The following is a 14,039-nucleotide window of genomic DNA, read 5'->3' as shown; positions in this document are numbered from 1 at the left end:
TTAAATACATTTTAACCCACATTTGGATGATAGAGTAGCTCTGGAGAGCTATTAGCTAACATTAGCTTGGTTAGCAAGGTACTACGGTAATTCAGTGCTAGCATATTGGATGGCAGTCTGATTTTGGCTAGCAGAAAACAGCTTTCAAACTGAATGAGGAACTGGAGAGACTGAACAACAAACATAGTGTGTCTTACGATGACTAAATGCTGAAGAAAAAACAACTGTCACTCAGATGCAGTTACAACTGATAAGATATAACTTTAAGCATAAAACAGGTTAGAGCAGGGGTGTCATACTCCAGTTCTCAAGGGCCAACATCCTGCTTGTTTTTGAGATATCCCTGCCCTACCAGCTGCTGAATATGTAGATCAGGTGTGCTTTGCCAATAAGAAGCTACAAGGGCAGTACAGTGGACCTCAAGGCCTGGAGTTCGACACCTGTGGGTTAGAGGACTGAACTGTGTAAATTCATCCCCCATACAATGGCCAGAAAGAACAAATTAGCTATTAGAAAAAGAATTAGCTATAGAGAACAAACTGTTTTTTGTACATGTAAGAAAAGTTTTAATGCGGTATATCTGAACATTTTAAAAAAGGAGTCTGTGAGGACTGACTACAGACACCATAAAACACTGATGTATCTTCCAAGTTAGGAAAACGAAGCCAATGCAGAAGTACCTTAAACTGCATTCTCTCTTATAGCAATGGTCCTACAGAATCTATGGGGGAAAAAGCTTTCAGCCTTGACCTCGGTAAACACTTTCCTGCTGAGCTTATGGGCTCACTCTTTTTTGGTCAGATTTAATAATAGTAAAAATTAAAAATTAACATTCTGCAAATGGTAAATGGAATGGTACTTACCACCATATAGCACTCACCACTTATAGCACCTTTCTACTCAGTAGAACAGTCAGGCTTTCTAGGGCAACTCTCATTCACACAGTGACAAACATACTCATACTGTGCTTTTATATATTCCAAAGCACTTTCTAACATTTACTCCCGAAAAATGCATCAGGATCCAAACTAGAGGATTCGGGGATTCAGCCAACGACCTTCTGATTAGCAGACAAACAGCTCTGTTGATGTGTTCCAGATTGAGTTCCACGTGCCAAGTAAAAATTTTCATCTGGAACATTCAATGATATGGGATTTCCAGTTTGGAAAGGTGGAGCAGCCCCACCAACCTAAAGTTTACATTCCTAAACGGAGGCAGCGGATGCAAACAGTAGTAAAACTGTTGAACCTTTAATCTGTTGTGGATCTGTGACTTGTGCCACAGGCAGAGCATTGACTTGGCTCTATCCATGGATGTGCTGCAGCAGTCTTTTTAACCCCCACCCTCAAAAACATATTATTGTCTTTGCTAGTGATGCTTGAATTGGTCTACCTTGCTAAGAAGTAAAAAAGGTTTTTGTGCCTGCTCTGACACACTAACTCAGGAATGATGTCACTCCCGAGTCACCCGAGTAACAATCAGACAACATCTTACTCATACTATGTTTAAAAAAAATGGAGGATTATTTGTGATATGAAACTGAAACTTCTTTGGCTAACAACTTGTCAATGAGGGGGCTTCAGTCAGAAAAAGAGAAAAAAGAAAAAAACGCACTTTTTGAGGTTCCAAAAGGAAAGCAAGGTAGCTACATCAATCTTTTATGCTGTCTATTGGACTAATTTAATTTTTTAAGCCAGCCTCAAGTGGCTTTCCAAGGAACTGCAGTTATTTACACTTCCATGTTAGCTTCATTTAAATAAAAAAGAGGAAAAAACTTCACTTATAGAATATGAACAAACAATACATGTCAATGAAATTTGGGCAAAACATTTGTATTGTTGTTAGCTAAAGCTAACTAAAGGTTATCAATGAATGCGAAGTTGACATTTTAAAAATCTCAGCTAGGTCAGCATGAACTTCAATAAGTTTGCTGTTAACCAGTGCTCATTTTGTTGACCAATATTTTTAAGTCACAGTTTTCATCAACAACCTTTTTTTCTGATAAAAGCAATTTTATAACTAACTAAAAACTAAGGTACAAGGCCAAAAACTATGATTTAAAGATGTTGAAACTTGCAACAGCGATTAAAAATTAAATGAAGATATTCTGGAGAAATGAGATCCAATGAAGTTGTGTAGAAAAGTGGGACTAGTTTGTAAGTGATCCAGTCAGAAGGGGATAATGGGATCACTTTTTTGCAAAACGGTACAACCAGCTCCCTGTTTTGTAACCCACGTGGCACAACTCTCACCAGCAAAACCACATAAATCAGCTTTAGATTTAATCTTCTTTAATTTTATGGTAATGAAAAGAATTTAAACACCTAAATTATTACAAAAATGAAATGACATTTCAGTCAGAAGAATGACTGAAGATGAAGACTTCTTTTAATGGTTAAAGTATCAAATCAGACCAAAAGTTTTTTCAAATAAATGCTTTTGGGGAGGATATCGTGTGTAAACTTAACACTGAGTGAAATCCCAGTCAAAAATGTTAAAACTAGAAATGCAGCTAAAGTTTTGAGCATGAATCTTTTCCTCGTGACATTTCTCTTGTATCCCTTTTTTAACAGCCTGTTTTTTTCACGTTTCTCTTTTAACTACTCCAGCTATGTCGTGTCTCCTCTTACCTCCTTCCCCAACTTATTCCACCATTGTCCATATTCCCTCCTCCGTCTTCTCCCTCCCTCTGTCCCTCCACTTGTCTCACCTCTCCTATGTCTGCTGTCGACACAGTCGAACGACTCAACAGCCAGTCTGACACGCAGGCCTGCTCCCTGGGCCATATAATGTGATTAAGACTCAGTGTGTTGCTGCACAGGTCGGGGAATGTTAGACTCTCTGTTTACCTGTCTGTCTCACAGCACCGGGAGTTTTTTGGGCTCTTTGTGTCTCGAGGGATAGTTGACACAGAGACATGTGCGAAGGGCTTTTTTTGTGACCTTGGAAAGTAAGCTGCAAATGTTTTGCCCGAATTTCATCAACATGTATTGTTTGTTCGGATTCTGTTTCTTTTCTTCTTCCCTTCACAATCAGACCCTTTTTTCACAATCACTTTTATTTTTAAAATTTCAGGTGGAATGTCTGCACAGGAAGTATTGACAACTTTAAATTACTCCTCTCTGCACCTCTTGTCTGACACCTATTTCCTTTCAACACTATGTCTCTGGTGCGCACTCAAACACACACACGCAGGCATAGATATACACACACTTCTAAGTCGCTTGTGTCTTGTCACACACACTTTGGTTTTCCGGGGCTATCAAAGTGCTGAGTGCAAACTCTCTCCTCCAAAAACTGTCACATGTCGCCAGAGGTGTCTCGCTCCCTGCGGTAACCCTCTGAGCTCCTGGCACAAGAACAAGTCATTATTTCCATGGTAAAGGTCAGACGCTCTGTCACCTGACTCTAAAGTGGAGCTGAGTGGAGTCGCCCCGAGACAATGACCAAAGGTCAGTTTTCTGTTTTGACTCTCATACAGTAGGTGTAGATTTGAGGAGGACAGGCTGCTCCCAGATCTGCCTCTGAGCCCCTTTTGGTCACACTGGCTTCCAGACATGGAGGCTCAGATAATTGGCTGCAGGGAGCTCCTTAATGAGCCGCGGGGTCTGTAATGTGACACATCTTCAAGGAGAAATATTTTAATAGGGCAATTACAGCGATGAGGAGGATGTTTTGTGTGGAGTGAGTGATTGTTGTGGAAGGACGCCGTGCTAAGGAATTTTGTGGCATTTAACTCCATTATCTACTGTGAGGCTCGGTGGTGGGGACATTTTCACTGTGATTACAGTCTCATTTGAGCTTATCTTTGTCTGCATGGTCTGACCCGACACTGTAGCTCATAATATGCTTAAGGGTTTTATTTCCAATTACGATCTAATATTATGGAGAAGGAAAATAGGTAAGTGGATGTAGCGTTCAATCCCGCGCTGATTTGACAGTTGGAAACGGCACCCATGAATGAGCCAGTCTGCAAATTGGTTAAATCCACCTTTGCAATCTGGAGTTCCTCGATATATATATATATATATGTATGATGCTGAAGAATATTACATTATGCTGGAGCAGCACATTTAAAGGCGCTGAATAATGAAGCAGTGCAGTCAAACCCAGGACTAAAACACTGTGCGATTCACACGCTCAGTTTCATCTGAAGATTTTGCCCCCGGCAATGCCTCCAACCCATCCAAGCACCGCCTCTGAACCACTCAGACTTACCAACCGCAAGACCAACCAGTCAGCTCTCTGACACTGACCCGGCTCGCCTGCCTCATTTTAACAGTGCACCTCTCTCCCCTTCAATCATCCACTGTGGTCTTGACTATAGATGAGGTTAACTACAGCGTAAGCCTCACTTCCAGGAGTCACCAGGGCCAATTATATCAGCCTGACAACTCTTCCCAACCTGAGCTCCGTGGTGTGGAAAATGCAGTTCCACTGCCTGCATCACTGGGGACAGAACAGGGTAGTGCTGTCTGGAGCCCGAGCCAAGCGCAGGCCAATTTGGCATGCAGAGGTCTATGGAGAATAAGCCTGATGAAATATATATATGATCTTCTTCAAACATGTATTGTTCCACGCTGCTGTGTCCTATCAGACTGCCCCTCCACCCCCACCCAACAGTATCCTGGCAGAGCAAGACCTTCCAGCTTGGATCGTCGGGAGCCGACGGAGGAATGTTAAGGTCCTTTCAGCGCTCTTCATTGTAAACAACTGACAAAAGTCCTCTATCTATCATCTCTTTCATGTACTAAAGAAATAATCATAACTTTAAAGCAGATAACACTTTGGTGCACTATTTGTATTTTCATTGATTTTAATTACAAGTTTGCATCACCTTTCAATGCATTATATTAGAAAAAAATGAACTTTGCTGTGTCCAAAGAAGAAAATGTAAAACTTGTCTTATTTCCTGAAAGAAAGCCCTTCAGCCTGTCTCCAGCCTCAGAATAAACACATATGCAGGACTCTGCTGACCTCTGGCTGTCACAGGGTGGAACTGCACCCTATTAACCAAACGTACAGCAGCATCGGGGAATCTACAGTAAGAGCAGCAACTTATTCAGAGCTTCGCCTTCAAATCTACAAGAGCAATAATTAGAAACTGCCTGTACACATTTGACTGTCTACAAAACTTTGTGTAGTGCAGTCTTTGTCTTTATTCCAGGATGCTTAATTACAAAGAATGAACTCTCAGACAAGATATAATTTATTGAGCAATATGGCGATTTACACAGAGAAGCAAAGAGGAAATGTTTCAGTGATGATGCTTCTGCTTGAACTGCAGTCCACAGTAGCCGCACGTTCCCACTTTTGTGTCTTTATCCTGAAGACAAAAAACAAGAGCGTTTACAGTTTGGGAACATTACATCAAATAATCTTAGATTAAAACAACACTAAATAAAATTTTACAGATTATATGTGCAGAGTCAGGCTATAATCTCTCCTACTGTTCTACTCCAACCTACTGTTTGCCTAATGAAATCATAGAATTCGCTGAGTTTATCCATTTTAACAATGATGCCACACTGTTGGTAAAAGGTGGGGACATTATAAATCATTTGTATATTCTGCAAAGCAAAAAAAAAAAAAAAAAAAAAAAAAAAAAAGGATCTTCATATTTTTCAAACCCTATTTAATATTTAACACACATTCGGGAAGTGAAGAGAGCAGCTGTTCTAGTTTTGAAATCCTTGCTTGAAACAAGATTTCAGCTAAAGAGCCCTACTTTGTTTGTTTTTTTTCGTTCAATCCATGCGGCATGTTAGTGGGGTTAGGTTAACTGGTGATTTTAAATTGGCCATAGGTGTGTGTGTGAGCACTAATGGTTGTCAGCCTCTTTGTGTGACCCCTGCAACAGACTGGTAACCTGTTCAGGGCGTACCCGCCGCTCTACTTGTAGCAGCTGGGATAGGATTCAGCCCCCCCAACCAGGAAATGGGTAAGTGGAAGAAAGACTCAGAAAGCCATGCTGCTAGAATACATGTACACTTTGTCCTGCTTACAAGTCTGGATAGCATCAGTAGCTTATTTTTGTTTCCAGAGACGGAGCCATCTTTACTATTAGTTTATGGCCTCGTCCTGTGCCTACAGAAATGGCCAATCAGGTAAAAGCCATTGTGAGATAATGGTTTCTGGTTCTTACGCAACTTTCAAGTCTTTTGTTTGGCCTGTTTCAACTTTGTTCCAAAAAAAAAAAAAAAAAAAAAAGAAAGAAAGAAAGAAAGAAAGAAAGAAAGAAAGAAAGAAAGAAAGAACATGAAAAATGAAATTGATCAATTTTATTTTCAGATAAAATCATATTTTTCCCAGGTTTGTATACCATCATGAATCAAATATTAAACCAAATATTAAACTGAATTTCATTTACATTTTATACAGCGTCCCAACATTTTGGGAAACGGGGTTTGACAGTCTTTTGGAGTCATCACTCAACCTCAGTGCTAAATAAACTTCATCGTTCCATCTGTCTATTTTCTTTTTCTTATCTAGTTCATGGTTTTGGTTGGCCTGGAGGCTGTCTTAGCTGTCCGAGGGTGAGAGGCGGCACAGAGGCATCAGGCAAACTCTACACAGAAAGGAGGATTCAGAGCTAGGAGCTTCTTGCTGTGAGGCGATGGTGCTAACCATCATGCTGCCAGCTTCATCAGTGCAACAGCACCTTTGTGTTTTCTGAGATCCCTCACTGCACAAAGCTGCTAGGTTTAGGAGATTCATGCCTATCCCAGCAATATGAATACCAAGCACTTGAAATAGTTTTATCTAATGGTGTCTGCAGGGTCTTACCAAGTTGATGTAGACTTTGGGGTGTCCCAGCGCTCCTCCGCCCCCATCGCAAGATACCACTCTGACTTCGATGTCAGACACTGGCTCCTCTGCCACCAGGTTGATGGCAAAGTTCTTATTCACCTTTAAACAACAATACAAAGCAATTGTGTAAGTACTTTCCAAAACTCGGCGAGGAAGTCGCTAGGTGTGGTATGGGGACTCTGCACTGATGTGCATGTTTTCGTTGTTGTTTTTTTAAAGTATTTTCCAAGTGCTACTTAAAACAGCTTTTCCAAACATCGTAGTTTTAGTTTGGATGCTTACATTAATTTACTTTGCACACAGAAACAATTATTTCGCAAAAAACAAAAACTGGCATTGACCTCTGTCTTCAGTGGGATTCAAATCAGGGCTTTGTGCAGGCCAGTCAATAACGTTCACTTTGGTATTTTGGGGGCAGTTCTTCACCAGGAGCAACATATGTTCTGACTCGTTGTCATGTTTGAAGACAAAGCGATGACCCACATCTGACCTAAGGACGTGCTTCCAGTAAGCATTAATCTTTCTCCAGGTTGTCTTTAGCATACTTCAGTCTGGTTTAAAGTTGTATCTTCTGAAAAACTGAAGTTTTTCTTGGTCTGCAACCTCACAGTCTATTCAGGATTCCAGTGCTTATCTTCTTTGAGACTACAATTCTCAATTCTTGATTTGTTATTCACACAGTTTTGGCCTTGGATCTGAAAGACCTAGGCCCTAAACCCAGTTAGCAGGGGTTACACTAAGCTTAGCCAAATGAATAAATTGTTAAGTGCTTATTTCTTACCTCTTTCTGTTTGCCAACAAATCTGGCTTTCCTGTAATCATGCTCATCATACACCTAGGAGAAAAACACAAGTTACACGCAGCAGTTTACAGGCATCCTGTTATTTTGTTTATCTGTGATTTAACATTGTGGTCCTAATATGAGAACTGTTTTAAGAGCGGAACTAAATGAAACTTTTAGATTTATTGCATTATATTGCATATTGTGTATGCAATATAATCAGTGACCAGCATTCAAACATCAAACATCTTATAAGCAGAGTAATTTGGAGCTGCAGGCGTCAGTAACACTATGCTAAGGTTAGCTAACGTTGCTCCATGGGGTAAAATAACAGTAACAGAGAGGTAGTTTTCAGCTCACCTGTCCGGTGTGAGTGATGGGCTCGCCGGTAGTGGAAACATCTACACTATAACGGTGAGCAGGTACTGCAGAAAGCTTCAAAGGCGAAACGAGCAGCTTAACATTTTTACTGAAGGACAGAACTCTGCCCACTGTGGCCGCCATGTTTACAACAATCTGCTTTCCCAGACTGCCTCGCAAAGGACGCTAATACCGAGGTTAATTTCGCCCCGAGTCTGGCTTTTCAGGCTCAAACAAACTTTACCGGCGGCAAGCCTCAGCAAGGTGCCTTTCTTTATTTTGACATATATTATAAAATGTAAAATAGTTCAAATTTAAAAAAGACGGAATCCGAGACTGTTAGTATGGAGAAAGGGAAGTGTTCTCCCACAAAACTAGCGAGAGGAAACTGCCTGAAAGGCAAAAATAAGGGCCTCACTATCCTCCTATACACCGGAAGCTGTTTTATGTACTTGAAGCAAGAAAGCAGTGTGGTTCTTGTTGTGGCGATTAACACGTACTTACAGGGGCATAAATGAATTCATGAATTCAACTTTCTAGTGATTTCTGAAAGGTTTGTTTGTGTTGTTTGACTTTGTAATGTTTTCTGCGCAAGCATTCACACAGTGTGAATGCTTATTCGGTCTAGTGCTAGCAGGTCAGCTCTGACATGCGCTTGGCCGTTACATAGTTCTGCTGTGTGGACACCGGGTGGTAATTTTTACATGTACAGAGTTTTTTTTGTACAAGGAAGGTAGTAGCCTATAAATATATCATTTTTTAAAGGCCCATGGAAGATTTTATTAAATTGGTGTGTAGCTGGTTAATGTGTTACGTACTAGGCCTCATGAGTAGTGCTTATTCTGCAATATGTTGCTGACTGTATTTTAAAAAACATGTTAATATGATTACCTTTGTTAGCCCAGGCTAGTTTGTTCATCTCAAATAGTATTAGAACGTTATTTAAGGCGGTGTATTGTGCTTTTTGTTATTTCCTCTCATTTGTGTCATGTTGCAATGGGTGATGCTTGTGTTATAAAGGCCGAGGTTTCAAGTAAAGAAGTCGGCATATGTGCAAGAATTTACTCTGACCAAAAAACTCAAATTTGATACTTTTTTTTTCTACTCTAAACATTGTATGATGTCAGTTAGGACAGGTATTCCAAATGTGGTCATGTCAGGCACGCAGCTCCACCTCATGTTAAAACTTTAGGTTTGTGAGGGGCAGCCAATTAGATGAGTGCGGGCTCAAAGGGAGGGGCGAGGGAGCCAAAACAGGATGTTTTAGACAGATGAGAAACTAAGGACCCCAGGATAGGTCCGTATGAATGAATGAATGTTTTGTGATTTTGTGTGACCGTTTGATTCCCAATGAAATGTCACCTTCCCAGACTAAGATGACCTCTCTGGATGCCCTGTTTCACCTGACCAAAAGATTTTGTTGCACTTATTTTAAACAGATGGTGAATCCACCCAATTAAGAACGTGGAGTTTCAGTAACTGTCACATTTTCAATAGTTTTTGCTTGAGGAATGGCTAATACTTGCCTAGTGAAAAAATTAAGTAATCTTTTCAGCTCTGCATCACAACGTGAGGAACTAAAAAATATCCTTTTTTGGAATTCTCTTTGCAGCTTTTCCGCCATGGCCCCCCTTCTGCTAAAGCATCTGGCTACCTCCTTAGCTAGGCAAGTGGCCCAGATGAGCCACTGGCGTCTGACCTTGTCCTCACCGGCAGCCTTTGTTCACAGATCTCTCTTTATGCTCACCGGCGGTTCTCGTGCATTTCTCCCATCATCGGCCAGCATCAGCTCCATCCAGCGCCCTTCTTCTGGCTTCCCGGCTCGTCGTGAAACCTCTCTGTTGGGACAGTGTTGGCATGTTCCCTGCGTTCAGCCCTCTGCAGGAATGAAAACCAAAACTGCCCTGAAGAGGCGCTGCAAGGACTGCTTCTTTGTTATAAGGAGGGGACGTTTGTTTGTGTTCTGCAAGACAAATCCAAGACACAAGCAGAGGCAGGGCTGAAGTGTTGTACGAGCGTGGGGGTGACTGCACCCAAGGCGTGGATATTTACGAAAACTGTGCTGAAGTAATAAATTGTTTGGGTGAAAAATACGTTGAAGTCTTCTCACCTCTCTACAGTTCCTCTCCTAACAACAAAAAAGACAAATTTTTTACGCATACTGAGCAAAACTCGTGAGCCGCCCTGTGTTTCTGCATGTTTTGATTCTAAAGCCAGGTGGGTTTTTTGGGGGGGTTGTTTTTTTTTGTTTGGGTTTTTTTTTGTCATTTACAAAGAAAATGTGATCTTGAGCGATCGTTATCAGACTTTCTGAAGGTCTTTCAAAAGTTTTTCTTTAGACAGTGGCCTTGTTTTTCACTTATTTTCAGTCCAGTTCTTGTACCTGACCATTTTCAGGTGAATTATTATTTTATTTGTTTAAACACTTAACACCGACCTATCAATCATTCAACCATTAAAAATGCACAAGTGTTGCTTCTATAGCAGACAACTTAGCAAATAAACTGTAAACTGTGTCTTTAGGCACTTTGTTACTAGCAGCCTGTCTCAAAAGACATAATTACTTCTCACTTCTTTAGGGTAAGTGACTCAACTAAAGAAATGAGAAGTAATTATGTCTCAACTTGACTCAACTCATCTTGAGTCTATTAAAAAATGCCAACGATAACAAAGTTTTACAGGAGCAGAAAAGTATTTTTGCATCAACAAGGTCTGAAGCAGCGTGGGATCATCCTGATGGATGAACAGAACGAAACGTAGCCAACATCCAGAGCTTTAAATGTCCTTCAAAAACCCTGGAGAAATATTCCTAATGACTAAATAAAGGCATGACAAGAAAGCTGACCTAAAAGAGTTCAGGCTGTGTTGAAGAATAAACGTGGTCATGCCAAGTATTGATTTTAAAGCTTGTGAGAATTGAACAATGATATTGCCTTATATACTGTATTTACATTTATTTTTTAACCTATTTCCCATTTTTTTCCAAAGAAAATATAAATCAATGAGGGTTTGCTCAAGACATTTGCGCAGTACTATGGATAGATACATACATACTCAATGGCCACTTTATTAGGTAGAGTGATTCAGCTGTATGGTCAGAAAATCAGATAGCGGCAAGTAGTGATGTAGAGATTGTCAAGATGACCTGGTTGTTGGTCCCAGGTGGGTATTTCAGAAACTGCGGTCCACTAGCAATTTCCCTTACTAGGGTTCACAGAGAATGAAAAAAGACAAAATATCCAGTGAGCAGCAGGGTGAAAATGCTTTGCTGATGCCAGAGGTCAACAGAGAGGGTCAGACCTCTAATAGTAGGATAAAACACCCGTACAGGAGAGCATTTTTAAATACACAGTAAAGTCTGACCTTGAGCTAGATGGGCTACAGCAGCAGAAGCCCACATCAAGTGCCATTCCTCATCTAAGAACAGAAAACTGAGACTACAGTTCACATAGAATCATGAAAATGAGACAACAGAAGATTGTGTTGAAATGTTGCCAAGTCTGGTTAGTCTCCATTTCTTCTGCAACATTTGGATAGTGGGGTCAGAATTCAACATAAACAAAATAAAACTATGGCTCCACCCTGGTTCTGGCTGGCAGTGACGGTGTAAAGAGATGTTTTCTTGGACTCTTAAGTATAAATACCACAACCCACCTAGTGCAGTGCATTATGTAAAAATCATTAAAAATACAAACAAAAAGAAAATAAAAACGGGAAGATCTGTGTACTAGGTTTTTCTATGCTCTTTAAAATCAGGACCCAAATGAACTGACCAAAACTTCCACCACCGTCTTCTTTTAAAAAATATCTAAAACAAAAACACAAAATGAACACTGCACAGCATACACTTACTGATTACATGGTTTATTTTTATGAATACAATTTAAAATCATCATTTATTTTTTAAATGCAATAGAATTAACCAGTTAACACCTACAGGGGCATTGAAAACCCATTTATGGTTACACTTACTGACATTTAGCACCCCCCAAAAGACAAATACAAATGTTTCAAAGGACTAAAATCCGTTACACACATCCCAGCCTTTACACATAAAATATAAAACAGTGCATCCGACAAACTGCAAGTGTTCAAAATCTCTGCCAAACAATGCTGGTTATTCAGCTGCGAGGGCTGTCCAGAGGTCGGAGCGCTGTGTGTGAGCAAGATGTAGATATTTCATGTATTTGTTTGGACAAATATGCAATATTTAAGGCACTTTTTTTTTTTATGGCGGCCAATAACAGGAAGAAGATGGAGACTTTGATTTTCAATCAAAACTGTTTGTCTTGTTTTTAAATGGAAAAGTGTTTTTTTTTTTTTAAATCTGTCATTATGCAAATGTTCATGCCTTTTTTTCAAGCATTTTGATCAATCCTGTTAGATTATGACCAATCTACTGCAATGTCGCTCCTCTTATGACCTTTATGGTTGCTTCCAGCAGCATAACACACCATGTTACAAAGCTCAAATCATGTCAAACTGGTTTCTAGAACAGTGAGTTCAATGTACTCAAACAGCTTCGACAGTCACCAGATCTCAACCAACAGAGCACCTTTGGTGGAACTGAAGTTTCTAACAACATCAGGCTGAGTTCCATCATTCTTCCACAAGAGGGAGCCAAAGTGTGCATCATGGACGGTCGCTTTTCAAACTCCCTGTCACTTTTAAAACCAGTCACATTCAAAACTTTGGGCAAATTCTCAGCCACTGTATGTTTACTAAAGGTCAGAAAAGGGGCCATGAAACGCTCTGACTGACTGCAATACTCAGTCCCAAGTGCCGAAGAAACCAAACTGGTTGAAAGATGTTTGGCAACAAACACTGAGTGTACGCTGGCTTTGCTCGAATAAACTAAAGGTTAATATTTGCTGATGGAGGATCAGGGATTCGGAAAACGTGTGTACATGCACATATATTATTTGAACACTTCTAATTTCGCAAAAGCACGGCAGGAAGATTTGATCCAGTGTTTGGGACCGTCCAATTGCTTTCCACTGAAGCATTTGGTCAAAGAAACACAGATTAAATGTTTCCTTTGTTTCTGTGTGAGCTGTGGAAGGTTGTCAAATAGGTAAGTCTGAGTTCACCTGGCAGACTCAGCTAGTGATTTCTGTGGGTCAATAAACGAGTCTTAATGCAAAGCGTCAGCCACAGGATACAATGTAAATCAGCCATCTGTGGCTTTGAAGATCAACAGAGTCTGTTTACACGGGCATTTACTGGCATGTAGAAAATAAATGACAGCAGAAATGGATGGGTGGATCAAATAGAGACAGAGGAAACAGGACTTCAAACGCCTACTGGACTTCATTGAAGGCAAATCACCCGAAGCATCTCAGAGGCGCCTTCCACAGCTAGTGAGACCGTGCGGTGTGCGAGCATCAGCAAGTGACGGTTTCAAACGTCCCCACAGCAGGTTCAGGTTCTTAGAAAAGGATGATCTTGGATTTCTTTCGCTACTGTGATTATGATTATCAATTTGATTTTGATAACTGACCAAATAAATTAATATGCTACAATCACTTGCACATCACTTCATCTAGATCATACTACTCATTTCTTAGTTCTTTATTGAAGTAACAGCCGCTCGATTGCTGTAATCTGGCGAACATGTTGGTGGGCCTCAAAGAAGCAGTGGCTTTGATTCTTAATACTCCTCTAATCAAAATCATGTTGGTGTATTAGTTTTAGTAGAGGTAACGTGCAATATCTCTCGTTATATTGGTAAGGAGCCTTATGAAAGTGTTATATATGAAATAAAGAAATTACATGTTTTTGCAAGTATATTTATGACTCTTTGTGTTTGTTTCTACGATATAATCAATTCAGTCCTTTAAGTTAAATATCTTTATAGAACTATTTCGTCATATTTGTTGCAATTTATGCTGTCCTCTTAACGAGATCTCACGTTTTTTTTAAATGTGAGACTGGTTTAAAGAAAAATACTGTTTTCATTCACGTGAGATATGCTTGGCAGATTATAGGCCTATTTACAACAGTTTAAATATTTATATATTATTTTTGCAATCACCGGAGGTTTTTTGGCCCAACTCAGAGTCTTCTGTTATAGATGACCGATTATAAG

At 40.1% G+C, this 14,039-nt stretch overlaps 2 protein-coding genes across 2 annotated transcripts; one reads left to right on the top strand and one right to left on the bottom strand.

Moving 5' to 3' along the window:
• Positions 1-5,186: 5,186 nt before the first annotated feature.
• ndufs6 (NADH:ubiquinone oxidoreductase subunit S6) lies at positions 5,187-8,133 on the bottom strand. Its single transcript, XM_085396504.1, has 4 exons — positions 7,952-8,133; positions 7,592-7,645; positions 6,787-6,909; positions 5,187-5,326 (listed from the first exon to the last, which is right to left on the bottom strand). Exons 1-4 carry the CDS (start codon positions 8,093-8,095, stop codon positions 5,258-5,260), a joined length of 390 nt encoding a protein of 129 aa, XP_085252630.1. The 5' UTR covers positions 8,096-8,133; the 3' UTR covers positions 5,187-5,257.
• A 231-nt stretch (positions 8,134-8,364) lies between these two features.
• Positions 8,365-10,044, top strand: mrpl36 (mitochondrial ribosomal protein L36). Its single transcript, XM_085396503.1, has 2 exons — positions 8,365-8,504; positions 9,564-10,044. The coding sequence occupies exon 2, from the start codon at positions 9,574-9,576 to the stop codon at positions 9,952-9,954; it is 381 nt and encodes a 126-aa protein (XP_085252629.1). The 5' UTR covers positions 8,365-8,504; positions 9,564-9,573; the 3' UTR covers positions 9,955-10,044.
• The last annotated feature ends 3,995 nt before the right edge of the window (positions 10,045-14,039 follow it).

The sequence above is a fragment of the Rhamphochromis longiceps genome, linkage group LG22, assembly GCF_057381845.1.
Source record: "Rhamphochromis longiceps isolate RC_006_pf linkage group LG22, R_longiceps_female_GT1.1, whole genome shotgun sequence".
Lineage (NCBI taxonomy): Eukaryota > Metazoa > Chordata > Actinopteri > Cichliformes > Cichlidae > Rhamphochromis > Rhamphochromis longiceps.
The sequence above is the reverse complement of the archived record's forward strand: the minus strand, read 5'-3'. Positions and strand labels throughout refer to the sequence as shown.

Bases quoted from the DNA above. Each gene is read 5' to 3' on its own strand.
- ndufs6 (XM_085396504.1), bottom strand. From the start codon at position 8,095: ATGGCGGCCACAGTGGGCAGAGTTCTGTCCTTCAGTAAAAATGTTAAG. The intron at 6,910-7,591 runs GTAAGAAATAAG...TGTTGTTTAAAG, and splicing joins TTGTTGGCAAACAGAAAGAG to GTGAATAAGAACTTTGCCAT. The intron at 5,327-6,786 runs GTAAGACCCTGC...TTTTGTCTTCAG, and splicing joins CCAAAGTCTACATCAACTTG to GATAAAGACACAAAAGTGGG.
- mrpl36 (XM_085396503.1), top strand. From the start codon at position 9,574: ATGGCCCCCCTTCTGCTAAAGCATCTGGCTACCTCCTTAGCTAGGCAA.